Raw genomic sequence first — 17,004 nt, 5'->3', positions numbered from 1 at the left:
TATTGCTGAAGTATTAGAATTCTCAATCATACAATCTTACACTTTGAAAAGTCATTAATGGAATTCTCGAGTTTTCAGAAGATATCTTGACTCAATCAGAATATGTTGGTCGTGTTTGTTCCTATATATATTTTATCAAATTATCTCATATAACATAAATGTTTGCACAACTACCTATTTTGTATTGCTTATACGAGTTATGAGATTGATCACTGTTCCTTATTTTCACCTTTCATATACATGTAATGTCAACTTCTCAATCATATTACATTTCAGTCATTTAATCTCAATAAAGATTTATCAAACTCTCAAAACTTCCCAAATGTTCAAATAATTTCCTTCTATTCTAATCATTAAAATATTTCCTATGTTCATAGTTTTCCAAATACAAGTAGTTCTCATATGTTCAATAGCTCTCAAATTGTTCGGTGTAAAACTTATACGGTACCAATTTTGATGCACCAGATGCGCATTTCGACAAATAATGTCTCTTCAGTGATGCTCAAGCCAAAATTTTGGAAATACGAAATCACGATAAACTTGTAAGAGCTAAAAGGAAAACTAGAGTGCCAAAAAACTGAAGCCAAATTCGTCCAAGGATAAGAGCTATGCATGAGGGAGATAATCCTTCATTTTGAAATGAATTTCTAAATTTTATCCCAGCAATTAAATATACATCCGTATTTTCAAGTTAGTATCGAAGTACTTAGCTACTGGGCTGTAGAGACCCTCGGGGACTAACAGTCCACCAGCAGAGGCCTCTTAATATTCTTAATATATTCATCAAATGATTTTTGTTTTCTAAAGTATACCCTCAATCACAGAAACCTCAAAACTGCTAGAAAGTAAATAATCTTAACGGCGACGGAATATTCAAGTTCTCAAACTATTTTGACTCAGTCAAAGCACATTGTATTTCAGTGGTGAAAGGTGAAGATAACGAACAGTGATCAATCTCTGGTGTATGTTCCGGACTTTCTGTAAATTTTTATTCTATTTTCTCTCATGTATAATCTTAAATTCCAAATCATTATTTATTCTTATCTTTACATAGTTTGTCATTTGTTTAAAGTATTTTCATATGATGCGTTATTCAATAATTGTCTGAAGTCCCGGAATCCTCACTCACTAATTCTCAAACTAATAGAATGTTGGAGTTATCAAAAACCTATCTAAAGTAGACTCGATCAGAGCATAGGGTCCTGTGGAGGTCCCCTTTAGAATAGGTCCTCAATACCCCTTGCTCGTTGTAAGAGGCGACTAAATGGGGAGGTCCTTCGGATGATGCCTCAAACATCGAGCCCCGTGTCACAGCAGGTGTAACACAACAAAGATCCCTCCCTGCTTAAAAGCCGTAGGCGCCGAACATAGGCCTACATTTTGTAGCCCTTCTGGCAGTGGTGACGTCACCATATGAGTTAAACAATCTCGAGTGGAATATTAAACAATATTCAAGCAAAAGAGTATAGGGAGGATGTGAAACTCAACACAAATATGCAAAATTAGCTAGAAGAATTTCAATTAATTGCAGCAAGGGTGAATTTTATAAGCATAGAGATAATCTCTTTATTTGGCAATAGAATGGGGTCAGTTTCAAATGAGGCAAAAAACTGCATGAATAAATTAATGCATAAAGTGGACCAAAATTTGATCCCGAACTATCATAGAGATATATTTCCTGCCGAAAAGACAACACAAGAAACACTCTAAATTGCGTTTCTCTAAATGTAAATCAAGTTTTAAAAAATTGTGTACCAACTGTTGTAAATGATCATACACGATTCGGCACAATTTAAGCAAACATTTATCCCATCGTAACATGATCGATAGTCCTCTATGTACTTGTGGAAAAATTGAAGATCGGGTTCTTGAAAAACAAACAATTATTGCCAACTCAAATTCTATACTTTTATCTATTTGATCTGTAGAAAGAATTGCATGTTAAGATGAGAATAGTGACTTCATAGTAAAACCAAACTGTCGGTAAACGATCGATGTACGAATCTACAAAGCTTTTACATATCCTTTATCTTGGTGAACAATATTTTTTTCCGTTTTCCAGAAATTTATATTTTTATTTTTGTGTTGAGCAATTTTGACTAAAATTTTTAAATTGTTGTTCGACTTTGTGCACACATAATGGAGAAGATTAGTGCTCTTATATAAAGTTAACGTGATTACTTCTACACAATGAGTGTTTTAAAATCTGCATGTCTAGTTGAATATTAATGAGCTAAGTATTATGGAAAAGTATTTTACAGTTATAAATCGAATTCCCTGATGAGACAGTAAAATCGTTTAATCTATCTATTCAGCAAAGGACAACTAAACTTTTCCCACTTTTTTCGCACGAGATCCACGTGCTCCATCTGAAAATCAGCTGACGCTTGCTGCTTGAGTAGTTGGCCGTGGTCTTATAGGGGAAATCATTTTAAAGGGGCATGGACACGATTTGAGTTGAAAATTTTCAAATTCTAATTTTTAATGTTTAAGGTTTAGAATGCTCAACTGAGATATTTTTAATAGTCAAACAAATTTGAATATCAGTTGTTGAGTTACAAGTGAGATACAACGCTCGTGTCATGTTTTTGTTTACATATAGATTGCTTGATAGAAAATAGTATGTTTAAAACAAATTAAGATGTGACAAACACTAGAAACTATTTAATGAAACTATTTAATTATGTTCAGAATTAAATGGTAATTGAAAAAAAATCTGCTTTAAATAAAAAATTTATTTGTATATTTAACCTATGTGAACAAAAACATGACACGAGCTTTGTTTACATAACACAGAAGTGTGAGCTCTGGATATCCCATGTACCTCGACATCTGACATTCAAATTTTTGCTGACCATTAGAAACACCCTAATTAAGGATTCTAAACATTAAAAATGGAAAAATAAAATTTGAAAATTTTCAGGTCAAATCGTGTCTATGCCCCTTCGAGTAAACAGACATTCTACAGCGTGTGGTGTGATTTTTCGAAATTCTTTATTACGAATTTTCTCAAAACCACACACACACAAAATTATCTACTGTAGTTACATCATTCAATTCACAAGTGAAAGTTTGGAAACGTTACCGGTTGTTTCCACACTAAAATAAAATGAATATACTGTCGAACTGGAGAATAAAGTTCTTGATTTTATTACGTGGAATGAATGTGGTGATGCCCGCTAATTTCACTTCAATTCCTTAATGCTAGCAAAAAACAATTGTCGTCGTTATCAACGTTGACCAATTGATTCCATTTTGATTTTAACTATCCACGCAAATTACATAGAATTACCATTATAGAGGGTCTTTATCTTTTGCGGGAGCAAACTGACACTTTGCGCAATGCGTATAATATCAAAGACACCGAAATTCACGAGGTGATGGGATAATTGTTTCAAAAATTACCATGTAGATTTAAGTTTGAATATTTGTTCACACATCGTTCTTGATACACGCAATCAAATAAACAAACCATCTTGCAAATCTAAACGATCGTTAAAAGACCAACGGCAATTAATATAATGTCAATATGCAAATTACAAATGATTCAAAAATCAAAATAAGAAACTTGAAACAAGAAGTCACCCCATTCAAACAATTCACAATTAAAATAGATCGTTAAACTTTAAATAATCAACATTTTGATAGTATCTTGCCAGAAAAAAAAGTACTGTGAATTACATCCATTGATGAAAATTTTACACTCCGTGTGTTACCGTAAAAACACACCAAGACGTTCAGTGGACATGTCGTCATCAGATTCAAGGCTGGCAGAGAAGCCGCAACTTCAAAGACGCCGACTATTGATTATGCACGCCTTATGTTATCTTATGTATATTTATCAATCACGTAATATAGCATACAAGTATTTGAGGATTATCTTTGCGTATATAGAAAAATTATTGGAAAAGCTTTTACAAGCATACACGTATAATTTTGATAATAAAAACAACTTCATTTTCATGATTGTTTGCCTGCACAATTCTGTCGTTAGGGTCCCCGTGTATATACAGGAACGCCCACTGTTACGGCAGCATAATATAGTGGCTATAAAAATGACTACTTTTTTTGTATTGGTATCAATTTTTATGTACAAATCATTTCAATATTTTTCAAGTGGGTTTAGTTTGTTTTGTAGTCCATTCTATGTGTCGTCTGCTTTCTCTGGTGGAAACTTGAAAAGACTGGAGCTGCAGTTTTTGCATTTATTTGTTTATCCTGATTTTAGTTACCGTTATACAAGTATGTGCATATCATTTCAATATTTAGCCCTGAGATCAAGTATGTGGTAGGCCTACAGTGTCCATTTTGTAATACAAAGAAGTCATTTCCAAATATCGACAACAAGTGACCGACCATGTAATGTGAAGATAATAAACAGTGACCAATCATTAATTCTATAGGCAAGACAGAGTAGAGAGTTGGGCAAACTCCTGTTTTAAATTTTTTGAATCACTTTGCAAGTGGGTAGTTCTGATTTTACTAGAAGGTCATAATGTTTTTCATGTATTGAAAAAAGTGCCTAAGGTATAATATGCCGATGTATGTTTGAATATTTTCAATAATTATTCAGAAGAAAAGGCAACCATTTCTTGAGATATACTTTAAATAAAACAAAATAGCCCCATTACATATTAGCAGGCGTAAAGGACAAACTTGATAGCCAGTTTCTATATGTTGTCTTCTTCATCTCTAGAGACACCATCAGTTTTCGAGTCGAGCATTAACGACAAACTTCCTTACAGCTACCCACTGTAAAACTAAAAATAATGGTTACGTTGGGGTAAAATTCGTTTTCTGTCAGAAATAAACATCAATTAACCTTACAAAATATGATCCTCTTTATTACAGAACTATGTCCGAAAACTTAAAGATATCTGTCTTGATTTGTCAGAACTAGTAGTTGCAGGGTGCCTGTCCCTGGACCCAATAAGGATTTTCACTTTTTGCTTTTTACTGTCCCCTTCTGGATCCACTACTGCTGTCCGCAAGATATCAGTTGACACACTTTACCCAAAGAATGCTTGAAATGTGAAAGATATAATAGATTTAGATCGATATCCATTTCTTTTGAAAATTTCGTAAACATACTGTAATCTTTGTATACAAAACAAATAATGAACTCTCTAACATGAGGTTCTGTGATGATGTATAACCTTAATTTCTAAGTGAAATCTTTTAAACACATTAGACAATATATTTTGATTATTAAAAGTGAAAAACAAAAGTTTGGGGGAAATCGTGAATCCGTCCCTTTTTAAAATATATTACTAATAATGAAATATTCACCTTCCATGCAGTTTATTGTACTGACTAATGATTCTTCATAACCAGCTGCTGTTCCTTGTGTGTTTAAAAAGTCTACAATACACAAATCGTTGTTTGATTTCTATATTTCCGGAGAGGTCTTTTAGCACTTTACGTACTAGTTGATGTGTGATGAAATCGTATCTTTAATTTGAAAAAAAAAATCTTTAGTTTTTTTTAAAACAAAAATGGAATATATGCTATGGTATCTTACTGATACTTCTTTTGTACATGTATTTATATAGCTATATTACACGTATTGATAAATATATGAAACTGTTTGAAAATTGTTGGCTGGTGGATTTTGTAATGTAATTGTAGATAAATATGAAACTAAACCATAATTTTGTGTGGATTTATTCAAAGTTTACATTCATTAATGGGTATGTTTTTGTTTTTACAATAAACTTGTGTAATATATGTATACAAAGTTCTTTGCTGGAAATAAGCGATGAACTTTCTACGTTGATTAGTTTCAGTCTTCGGAAATTCAAAAGTGATTGGCACAGCGTCTGATTTTACATTGGATCGTTTGCAGCCACATGCTGACTTTAAACGAGACTGTTGGAACCCCTGCATTATAAACTTATTTGTCAGTAGCCTGCTTCGATTTAAAAACTCACCATATGCAGAACAAACTCTTATATATATGGGAAGTTGACGATGGAGAAGCTGAAATCTTTACCTTAAAGGGGTAAGGACACGATTTGAGCACCAAAAAATCGAATTTTATTTTTCCAGTTATAATGTTTAGAATGCTTAACTAAGATAGGTATAATGGTCAGCAATAATTTGAATATCAGTTGTCGAGATTTATTGGAGATACAGAGCTCATAATTCTCTGTTATGAAAGTGAAGATAATGAACAGTGATCAATCTCATAACTCCCATAAGCAAAACAAAATAGAGCGTTGGCCAAACACGGACCCCCGGATATACCAGAGGTGGGATCAGGTGCCTAGGAGGAGTAAGCATCCCCTGTCGATCGATCACATCCGCCGTGAGCCCTATATCTTGAACGGGTAAACGGGGTTATCCGTAGTCAGGATCAGTGTGCCAAGAACGGACTAACAATCAGTATAAAACACGTCAGACAGCATTTGACCCAATGATGAGTTGTATTGGCAAACTAGATCGTTATAACAACCATAGAATTTGCAAAATCCTTACTTTAAACGAGACAGTTGAAACCCCTGCACCATCAACGAGTTTGTCAGTAGCCTGCTTTAATTTAAAAACTGACCATAAGCAGAACAAGCTCTAGTGAATCGAATCAGTTGAGATATAAACACCATATGCAGGTGATAATGGAATATTGCTACATAAGTATGGGAAATTGACGATGGAGATGCTGAAATTATCCCATTTGTCATAAAATTGAGTCGTTAGTTTGTCGTTAATATCTACTTTCAATAAAATATCTAAGCAGCAACATTCAGCGTGTTTAGCAATTGGAGGGGAAAGTGAGATTTTTTAAGACTTGGTGTTGTTAGGTTAAGCGATGGAACTGAAGAACTGATCAAGAGCAAAAGTGTCAGGAAAACCCAAGAAAAATGTGAAAAGATCTTTAAATGTTCGCAAACAAATAGTATTACTGGTTGTCTTTATCATTTGAAGGACTTCTTTGATTTTGCGGATACAGTATAAAAACTACATGCATATTTAGGAAAGACAGAAAAGGATGTGCCATAATTGTTAATGTTGCAACCTCAGGGTTTGGACTCTTAGATGGGTCCAAATTAGTAACATCGCTTCTATACTTTGTAAAAAAAAAAAAAAAAAAAAAAAAAAAACACACACACACACACAAAAAAAAACCACACACACAATTTTAGACAAATTTCTATATAGAGTCACTTATACTAAGATTTTACCAAGCATGAGTAAATGAATTGATTATGGGCTACCAATATAGCATGTGTGATGTTTGACAAACAAGAAGCAGACATTTTAGCTACCAAACAACAGATGCAAACCATTAAGTCCCATCAATTTTCAAAAAGGGGGTTTAAAAATTACACCATTCTTGTTCTTTCAAAGGATAGGCGGGCGTGGAATGGAAAATCATTATTTGTCAAACTTGGTATAAAGGTACCCCTTACGGAGTATATTACCCTTAGGTTTTTTAAGCCACAATTACATGACCCTTACTTTTTGCTGTCATTTTAGACATTCGAAATTTATAGCTGACTTTCTTCTATATTTCCACTCATTCGGACATATATGAACAAGCGGCACATGGACCACATCGCTCACCTGAGTCACCTTGCCCTGTGGATGTTCATGTGATTTTAATAGGGTTTTTGCGATCTTTACTCCCATGAGAAATTTTACCCCATATTGTGACTCCAACTTAGCCCCTTAGGGTCACGGCATCACCATGATGAAACGGTACAGGTCACAAGGTAAAAAATCATGGTATGAAATGTAAGGTCTTTTCATATATTTAAAACATGAAAACCTGATATAAAAATAAAACAGTTCAGAGGGCATTCCCCAGGTTAAAAGACATAAAAATCCAAAGTCATGTTACAAGGTAAAAACTTTGGTACTGAAAGAAAAATCTTTGACAAAAGGACTGCATACATTGAATATGAAAGATGTATCGCTCACCATTAAAAAGTTTTGATCAAGGATAAAGTTTCGATTACAGTTTTAAAATTTCTATATTCAAAATATTAACGTGCTATCGTGTACATTAAATAGTTCAGGAGATATTGCCTACGTTAGTATCTCTTAAGAGTAAGTCAAACTCCAAACTAGGTCTAAACCTTGGTACCCAAAGACAAGTCTTGTCACAACGAAACACGTATGAAATATGAGAGTCCTATATTTCACCATTTAAATGTTATTAGCAAGGTTAAAGTTTTAGAAAGAAGGGACAAAAACAATAATTTGCCCACCCTCTACTTTAGTCACGAGGGCATAAAAAATTAATCAACATAACTCAGGAACGTTTGCGTTTTGAATTGAATTAGTATGGTCCTGCTAATCTTCAAAAGAATTCGTCGTTTTAATCTATTTCCTGTACATTCCTTTATTAAATTTTGATCTCCTATTATGGCCCCATCCTATCTCTGGGGCCCCTGAATTGAACAGAGTTGAATTTTCACTACCTCAAGATGCTTGCATATCAATATCACTGACCATGGTCCTGCAATTTTTGAGAAGATTTTTATAGTGTTTTCCTATATATCCTCAAATAAAACCAGGGACCATAATATTCCCATATAAAACCAGGGACCATAATATTCCCATATAAAACCAGGGACCATAATATTCCCATATAAAACCAGGGACCATAATATTCCCATATAAAACCAGGGACCATAATATTCCCATATAAAATCGGGGTCCATAATATTCCCATATAAAACCAGGGACCATAATATTCCCATATAAAACCAGGGACCATAATATTCCCATATAAAATCGGGGTCCATAATATAAAATCGGGGTCCATAATATTCCCATATAAAACCGGGGTCCATAATATTCCCATATAAAACCGGGGACCATAATATTCCCATGTAAAACCGGGGACCCTAATTTTCCCATATAAAACTGGAGACCATAATTCGATCAAACTTCAATTTGAAATACCTGGGGATACACATGTACTTGCACATCAAAATGAGTATCCATTGCCCTGTTGTTATATTGGGAAGATTTTTAAATATTTGTCTTATATATTCGCTTGTAAATCTTCGATCCCCTATCGTAGTCCCACCCTACCCCTGGGACCACAATTTGAATTTACACTATCTGGGATGCTTGCATATTGATATGAGTATTCATTATCCTATCATTCCTGAGAAAAAGATTTTTAAGAATTAATTTTATATATTCCAACATAAAATTTCAATCCCCTATTTGAACAAGCTTAACTTCAATCTGCACTACCTGGGGATGCTTTCATATTAATACAAGTATTCATAGCTCTGTTGTTACCGCGATTTTCCCATATATTCCTATGTAAAACTCTGATCCCATGTTGTGGCACTAACCTACCCCTGGGGACCACAATTTGATCTAACTTGAATCTACACTACCCTAAAATACTTGCATATTAATGTGAGTAATCATGGTGATGTTGTTCTTGAGAAAAAGATTTTCTTTTCTTTTATATTTCTATATATCCCTGTGTAAAACTTTGATCCCTTATTGTGGCCTCACTCAACCCTTGGGGTTTTTGATGATCCCACTCAATTTTGCATTTTCTTAATTTTCTCCCCCTTGAAGGGGCATGGCCCTTCATTTGAACAAACTTGAATTCCTTCACCCAAGGATGATTTGTGCCAAGCTTGGTTGAAATTGACCCAGGTGAGTTGGAAAAAAGTGTGAAGATAACAAACCAGTGATCAATCGCAAATAAATTCCTACATGAAAAGAATACTAATTTAAAAGTAAGGCAAAACACAGACCCCAGAAGTGGATCAGGTGTCTAACAGTAAGCATTCCCCATTAACCAGTCATATCCACCATGAGATTTTATGTTTCTTGTACTTTAAATGCAAGCATCCTCATTGATATTTGTTTAAACCATGATCCATGGGTTCAAGATAGGGATGTCATTGGGATTTCATGTGTCTATGGGGAAACTGCTGTAGCCCAGGTGAGCAATGTGGTCCATGAACCTCTTGTTTTGTCTTCTTCTAATCACTAAACATTGACAATGGTAATACCTGCAATAATTGAAATTTATTTTTCATTTCGCAAGCTCAACCATGGACTATATAATTGTCCTTTATATCAATTTTGTGGGAGAACCATTGAGTATATACCGTCCAGATATGACAGGGTTTAACCTTAATATATACTTGCTCACCAAGCAATAAATAAAAATTTGTATAGGTCATTAAAATGAACAAATCACTTGCCCACTATGAGAATGAATTCTTCAGACATGGAATTTTCTATTTTTTGGTCAGCATGACTGGATACTTTTCATTTTGTATGGTGAATAGTTTTTAGGATTTTTTTCCCCCAAATCATATACAAATCTGCACACTTTAATTTCAAGTTTTATGTTAGCAAATTTATTAAAGGGCACCTAAATTTGAAACTTCAGGAGCCAACATTATGTTATTACTGTGCTACCTGAATTTCAGTAAACCTTACTACCAAATTACATACAGTATTCATCTCGTGGGGATCCGAGTTAGAATAAGTCCTCATTACCCCTTGCATGTCCTAAGAGGTGACTAAATGGGGTGGTCCTACAGATGAGACTGCAAAACCTGAGGCCCGTGTCAGCAGGTGTGGCACGATAAAGAACCCTTCCAATCCTGCTCAAAACCAAAAAGCACCAAGCATAGGCTTAAACGCCGGCAATGGTGACATCTCCATATGAGTGAAAAATTCTTAAGTGGGACGTAAAACAATATATACAACCAATCATTCATACAGAATCGTAGTACACATGTCCACAAGATCTCCTTTTATCATTTAACACTCTACTAAGATAAAGAAAAAGTGACATTATTTGACAACTATCTACATGTTTAATGTAATCTTACATAGATTTGGATGGCTCATAATTTAAACAGCAGTGGGAAGGAATGGCATGTCAAACATCATTTTAAAATTAATCACAGTTTAACTGAGATAACCATGATTGTAATTCATCTTTTAAAAAAAACGTGATTGTAATTCGGTACCTGTAAGTTTAAATGATTGCTACGTGTGGAAACATTCTCCATAACCTTCCATATCTCATAATCAAACAGACAATACTTTGTCAAAACAGTTTTAAATTTACACCAGCACGTTCTCCTGATCAATTTCAAAACTGCAGAATGCTGTACACACTCTTCAGAACTATATCACTCTTTTTGGTTTTCGATAATTCAGTAACTCAACAGTTTAGTTCAACAATAAATTAATCTTTCTTCGGTATATATCCTCTCCTAAGGAAGGACGGTAGCATTTCGTTGACCTTCGTGCTGAGTTTCTCTCTGTATTCTTCCTCTCTCTGTGTCGAATTTAATGCGTGGCAACCTTCTAAGTCCAATCCACTAACAGATAATTTAACGTTGTCGTCCAGTGGGTATTTTTTCATAGCACTATCGTTTGCTATTCTTTCCAAAGCCTCGTACATTTCACTACACTCCTTTGCATCCACAGTAGAATTTTCCCCTTTTGAGAACGCCTTGGCTACTTTTCTTTCGATGAATAAGCCTAGGTCCTTTTTCCTTGATGGGTCTTTCGTCCATATATCACAAAGTCTCATAAATTTCTTGTACATGGTCATTGTAAATGTTGTAGCCGTCTAGAGCTGCGTTATCCAATATTTTGTCCTTCGATATCAATTCAATATTTTGTCCTTCGATGTAACTTATGCAACGACGAAAATGAAAGTAACGCTGAGTACACCGATCCCGATGTCAAAATAAATCTAGTCCCGAACAAATAGTTGGCATTTTGAAGGTGGGTATATTTCCGTAATTTCCCTGTACATAAAACATTTAATATCTTTAAAATTCCCAAAATGGTGTCAAAATTAATTTCCGAATGAAATAAAAAGATTTAAGGGCACGGACATAATTTTTTAAATTAACAATTAAGATTTTGTTATAGAAGTGGATTTGAAATATTTTTTTCACAGATACACTTTGTCGTATTTTAAAGATCTCGCTCCCAAAATTGTGTTTGTTTTGTTTGGTTGTTTATCGTTTAGGGACCGGTCAATATTTATTGGGGGTTGGGACCGGTGCAAAATGCAATAGGACACACATTTATTTTGACTCACATACTGATAGGACTCCAACTTTTGTTATATTCAACACTGATATATATATATATATATATATATATATATATATATATATATATATATATATATATATCAAATGTATCAATGAACAAAATATATTATAAAGTATTTCAAACTTTTTATTAAACTATCGTTTTTACAATAATACTGAATTGTGTGCATGCTTTATTTCACGTCCAAATTGTGTGCATGCTTTATTTCACGTCCAAGTTGAATTAGAATATATATATATATATATATATATATATATATATATATATATATATATATATATATATATATAAGCAAAATGTTTTGCTGTACATAAATTATGATGTCCCCATTTACAAAATCAGTTTGCTTCATGCATTAATGAAGGGTTAAATATTGAACAGTTAAGAAATGCATGCTGTTATTGCACACCTTCACCTTAGATGCCAATATTGATGAATTTTCGTCTACTTTGGAGTAGTTTAAGTGAAAAGGGATATAATTTAACAACTAAATACTTTAGCTATATAATAAAAGGGTTATTGAACTTATATAGGTGAATATTGGCACGAGTTGGCTGTCAAAATGCACTCGCAAGCTCGTGCATTTTGACAGCCAATTCGTGCCAATATTCACCAATATAAGTTCAATAACCCTGTATTATTATATAGCTAATAAATAGTCTATTATAAAGTCGGCGTAAAATCTAGAGGATGTTAGCGTTAAATATCCTGAGAATTTATTGAACGCTAACTTTGCATTGCGTAAATTGTATGCGCCCGAAACATTCCGAATATGAGCATTCAATATTGACGTTACCGTACTGACGTTAACAAGCCAAAATGGCAAACGACGGTCCTCCGAATCTGACAGAGCCGGTATTTAATATTTACTTAAAGCTGTATGACCCGATGTTCATGTATTATTTTTTTACATAATTACTTTAAAGCAGATTAATTACTTTATAAAGTTATTAACTTTCCCTTAATTACATGCTTGAAAACATCTGCATGTAAAAGAAAACAGTGCGAATATTATTTAGAAAGTAAATATAGTGGCTACATATATAAATCATCCCATAATAGACGTCTATAAATAGACCCACGCGCGTCAGGGGAATCCCAACATGATGTATTAACTCATACGCAACTGTCTAGTTTTAAGGCTGAAAGAGCGTAAAACAACGAATTACTAAGAGGTATTTGATATTTTTATTTCTATTAAACTCATGGTACGGTACTGTTATAACAAAATACAGATAAGACCACCGATGATCTGAAAGTTTGAACTGGTCACGTGCCTGTCACTTGAAATGGCAGAGTGACGCGGTTATTTGTAAACATCGATTTAAAATCAAATTATTTGGGTTAAAACAGGTGAAATAATTTATGATATGTCGTACAGTCTCATAACTACATACGTGCGATGATTTAATAGCATTTTTACGAGATGGAAAAAAATATTGTAATTCGGACCATACAGCTTTAAGCAAAATGTTTTACTGTCATAAATTATGATGTCCCCATTCACAAAATCAGTTTGCTTCATGCATTAACGACGGGTTAAATAGTGAACAGTTAAGAAATGCATGCTGATATTGTCACACCTTCACCTTAGATGCCAATATTGATGAATTCTCGTCTATTTTGGAGTAGTTTGAGTGAAAAGGGATATAATTTAACAACTAAACACTTTAGCTATATAATAAAAGGTTTATTGAACTTATATAGGTGAGTATTAATATATACACCACTGCAGATTCATAATTTCATAACGATAAATTTCATATTTACCACACTTTGCTTTGATCTTGACGCAAAATGTAATAGTCGCGTTCATGTTATCAGGCACGTAAAGCCAGCACCACCACCCCCGCACCTTTATTAACAGTGGTTATTATTTGCTATTTTGTATAATGCAAATAACAGATACATTGTATATTGGGTTTACATGTTCATGTAAATATCTCAAAACAACTCAACTATGACTACGAAATTGAGGGTCAACACGGGCTAATGCATCACAGCAAAAACTAAACTCTAGCAAGAGGCCAATGGGCCACGTCGATCAACTGAGTCACTTTGGCCCATATCTAAAGATTTTCCCTATATATTCGCATGTAAAACTTTGATCTCTATTGTGGCTCCAACCTACCCCGGGGGCCATGATTTTACAATCTTGAATCTCCTTTATGTCAGGAATAAGCTTTGATATAAATGTAAACTTCTTTGGTCCAATGATTCTTGAGAAGATTTTTAATGATTTTCTCTATGTATTAGTATATATAACTTTGATTCCCTACCGTGGCCCCATCCTACCCCTGGTGACCAGGATTTTTAACAAACTTGAATTTGCACTATGTCTGGAAGCTTTCAGGTCAATCTCAGCTTTTCTGGCTTACTTGTTCTTGAGAAGATTTTTAAAGATTTCCCCTATATATTTGCATGTAAAATTTTAATCCCCTATTGTGGCCCCATCCTACCCCTTTGGGCCATGATTTTAACACACTTGAATCTACACTGTGTCTGGAAGATTTCATGTAAATTTCAGCTTTTCTGGCTCAGTGGTTCTTGAGAAGAAGACTTTAAAAATGTTACCTATATATTTGTATGTAAAATTTTGATCCCCTATTATGGCCCCATCCTACCCCCGGGGGTCATGATTTTAACAAACTTGCATGTGCACTTTCTCAGGAAGCTTTCATGTAAATTTTACCTCATCTGACTCAGAGGTTCTTGAGAAGATTTTTAAATGCCCCATCTTAATATTGCATTTTTGTTATTATCTCCCTTTTGAAGAAAGCATGGTCCTTCATTTCATTAACCTTGAAAGCCCTTCGCCCAAGGATGCGTTTATAAAGTTTGGTTGAAATTGGCCGAGTTGTTAAATTCTGGAGAAGAAGTCAAAAATGTAAAATGCTTACCGACAGACGGACGGACAACAGGCGATCAGAAAAGCTCACTTGAGCTTTCAGCTCAGGTGAGCTAAAATGATTGTGATAAGACTAGTATATAAAAATATATGTACCTTTATTTCAACAAGTTCAAGTAGACCATCAGAATATTTGGAAAGTTAACTTATGAGTGAAAGTTTATTCATGCATTTGAAATACAAAGAAAAGAAAAGGACGATTTATCATTGTAGGCTTCTGCATCATGAATTGATTAAATTAATTTACGATAATATAAGCTAATGATAAAGTTAAACTTTATCTGGTTTTTAAGACTCTTGTAATTTCGGCGTTGAGTGCACACTGATGATACATATTGTATGTGACACATATCGTCACGGCGACGATATGCACGTACCCTCACTGTACATATTGTTCGTTGGTACATACACTACATATTGTCGCCGACGATAATATACAATGTACAAGGCATATTTTCTTTGCATCACGGTATAGACTGTCGTCGGAGACAATAGACCATTGTAATATATTGTCGCCGGCCGCGATAGATGGGAAGTGGGGTAACTCTATAAAAAAATCTTTAACTGGTTAGATGCTGAATTTTTTAATGCGAATAAATATTTGGAAGTATGCATCTTTAGTTTTTACTTTTTTAGTAGTATGCATGTATAGGACTAGTACCATCTCTCTCTCTCTCTCTCTCTCTCTCTCTCTCTCTCTCTCTCTCTCTCTCTCTCTCTCTCTCTCTCTCTCCTCACGCGTACTTAATATCTTAAGTAACCAGTGCGAAATGATTTGATCATCAAAGATATATGATGGCATTAATCAATAAAAAAGAAAAAAAAATCATACATTTGTGTATATAGCCTAGATTTGTAAATAATACTAATAATAATAAAAATTGATAAAGATCCAATTTACTCGAGATATATCGATCATGCAGTACCTCATGCTATATGTACATTTAATAATGGTGAGGGTTTGTATCAGTACATATTGCAGAAGGAGTCGCATAACAACTCTACATGTATCTATACAGGCTTCACACCTCCAGTTTACAATCCTTGGGAAATCAAACCTCCGTAATAATACAAGAATAAACACCTGTTAATCTGACAATTTCTGGTTTTTGAAAACACAAAAAAGACGTATAAATAATCCGGCTCTAATGATACATGTGTTAGTCTTTGATTATTGTATAACTCAATGAAAGAAATAAAACCCACAGGAAATGTACGTAAACATGTGCATTTCGTATTTCTAAAAGAGTGATTAACATATGCGAGCCGGAACGTAAATTATAACCCGGAACGAAAATTATACGTATTCAGCGTTCCTGCGGGGACGCTAAACTATTCGTAACTAAATTATGCGACACCGGACGTATTAATTAGTTAAAAATCATGTCCTACTCATAGCAAACATGCATCACAACATGTATAACTATATCAAATAAAATTTGGTAATTTTTAGTCACACGAAGCATTGATATTAAATTTTACAATTTTTTGTATATAATTTGTATTCATCATTGATACAGATGGCTCCTTGACTACAGCCAAAACTTACTGTTGATTTATTATCATAAATAACTACAGCGTAATGCCATAAATGAGTCAACTTTTAATCTACTGTATATAATTAATTGAAAACAACAATTTTTCTAAGTCATTTTCATAAACTTATCTAGATTCAATTTATAGAAACTTTTACACCATTACCAACACAACTATCCACAGTCCATGGTCTCAATGTCTTTTAGTTTTTCTAAACAGTCATACATATATTATTTGACGGTAAAACACCACGCTAATTAAAGCTGTATGACCCGATGTTCATGTATTATTTTTGTACATAATTACTTTAAAGCAGATTCATTACTTTATAAAGTTATTAACTTTCCCTTAATTACATGCTTGAAAACATCTGCATGTAAAAGAAAACAGTGCGAATATTATTTAGAAAGTAAATATAGTGGCTACATATATAAATCATCCCATAATAGACGTCTATAAATAGACCCACGAGCGTCAGGGGAATC

General features: G+C 33.8%; 1 protein-coding gene across 1 annotated transcript; it reads right to left on the bottom strand.

The window, feature by feature from the left end:
- Positions 1-11,188: 11,188 nt before the first annotated feature.
- Positions 11,189-11,560, bottom strand: LOC125651250 (ubiquinol-cytochrome-c reductase complex assembly factor 2-like). Its single transcript, XM_048879829.2, has one exon. The coding sequence runs from the start codon at positions 11,558-11,560 to the stop codon at positions 11,189-11,191; it is 372 nt and encodes a 123-aa protein (XP_048735786.1).
- Between the last annotated feature and the right edge of the window lie 5,444 nt (positions 11,561-17,004).

The sequence above is a fragment of the Ostrea edulis genome, chromosome 5 (genome assembly GCF_947568905.1).
Source record: "Ostrea edulis chromosome 5, xbOstEdul1.1, whole genome shotgun sequence".
NCBI classification, from domain to species: domain Eukaryota; kingdom Metazoa; phylum Mollusca; class Bivalvia; order Ostreida; family Ostreidae; genus Ostrea; species Ostrea edulis.
Note: the sequence above shows the minus strand (reverse complement) of the source record. Positions and strands in the feature narration are given on the sequence as shown.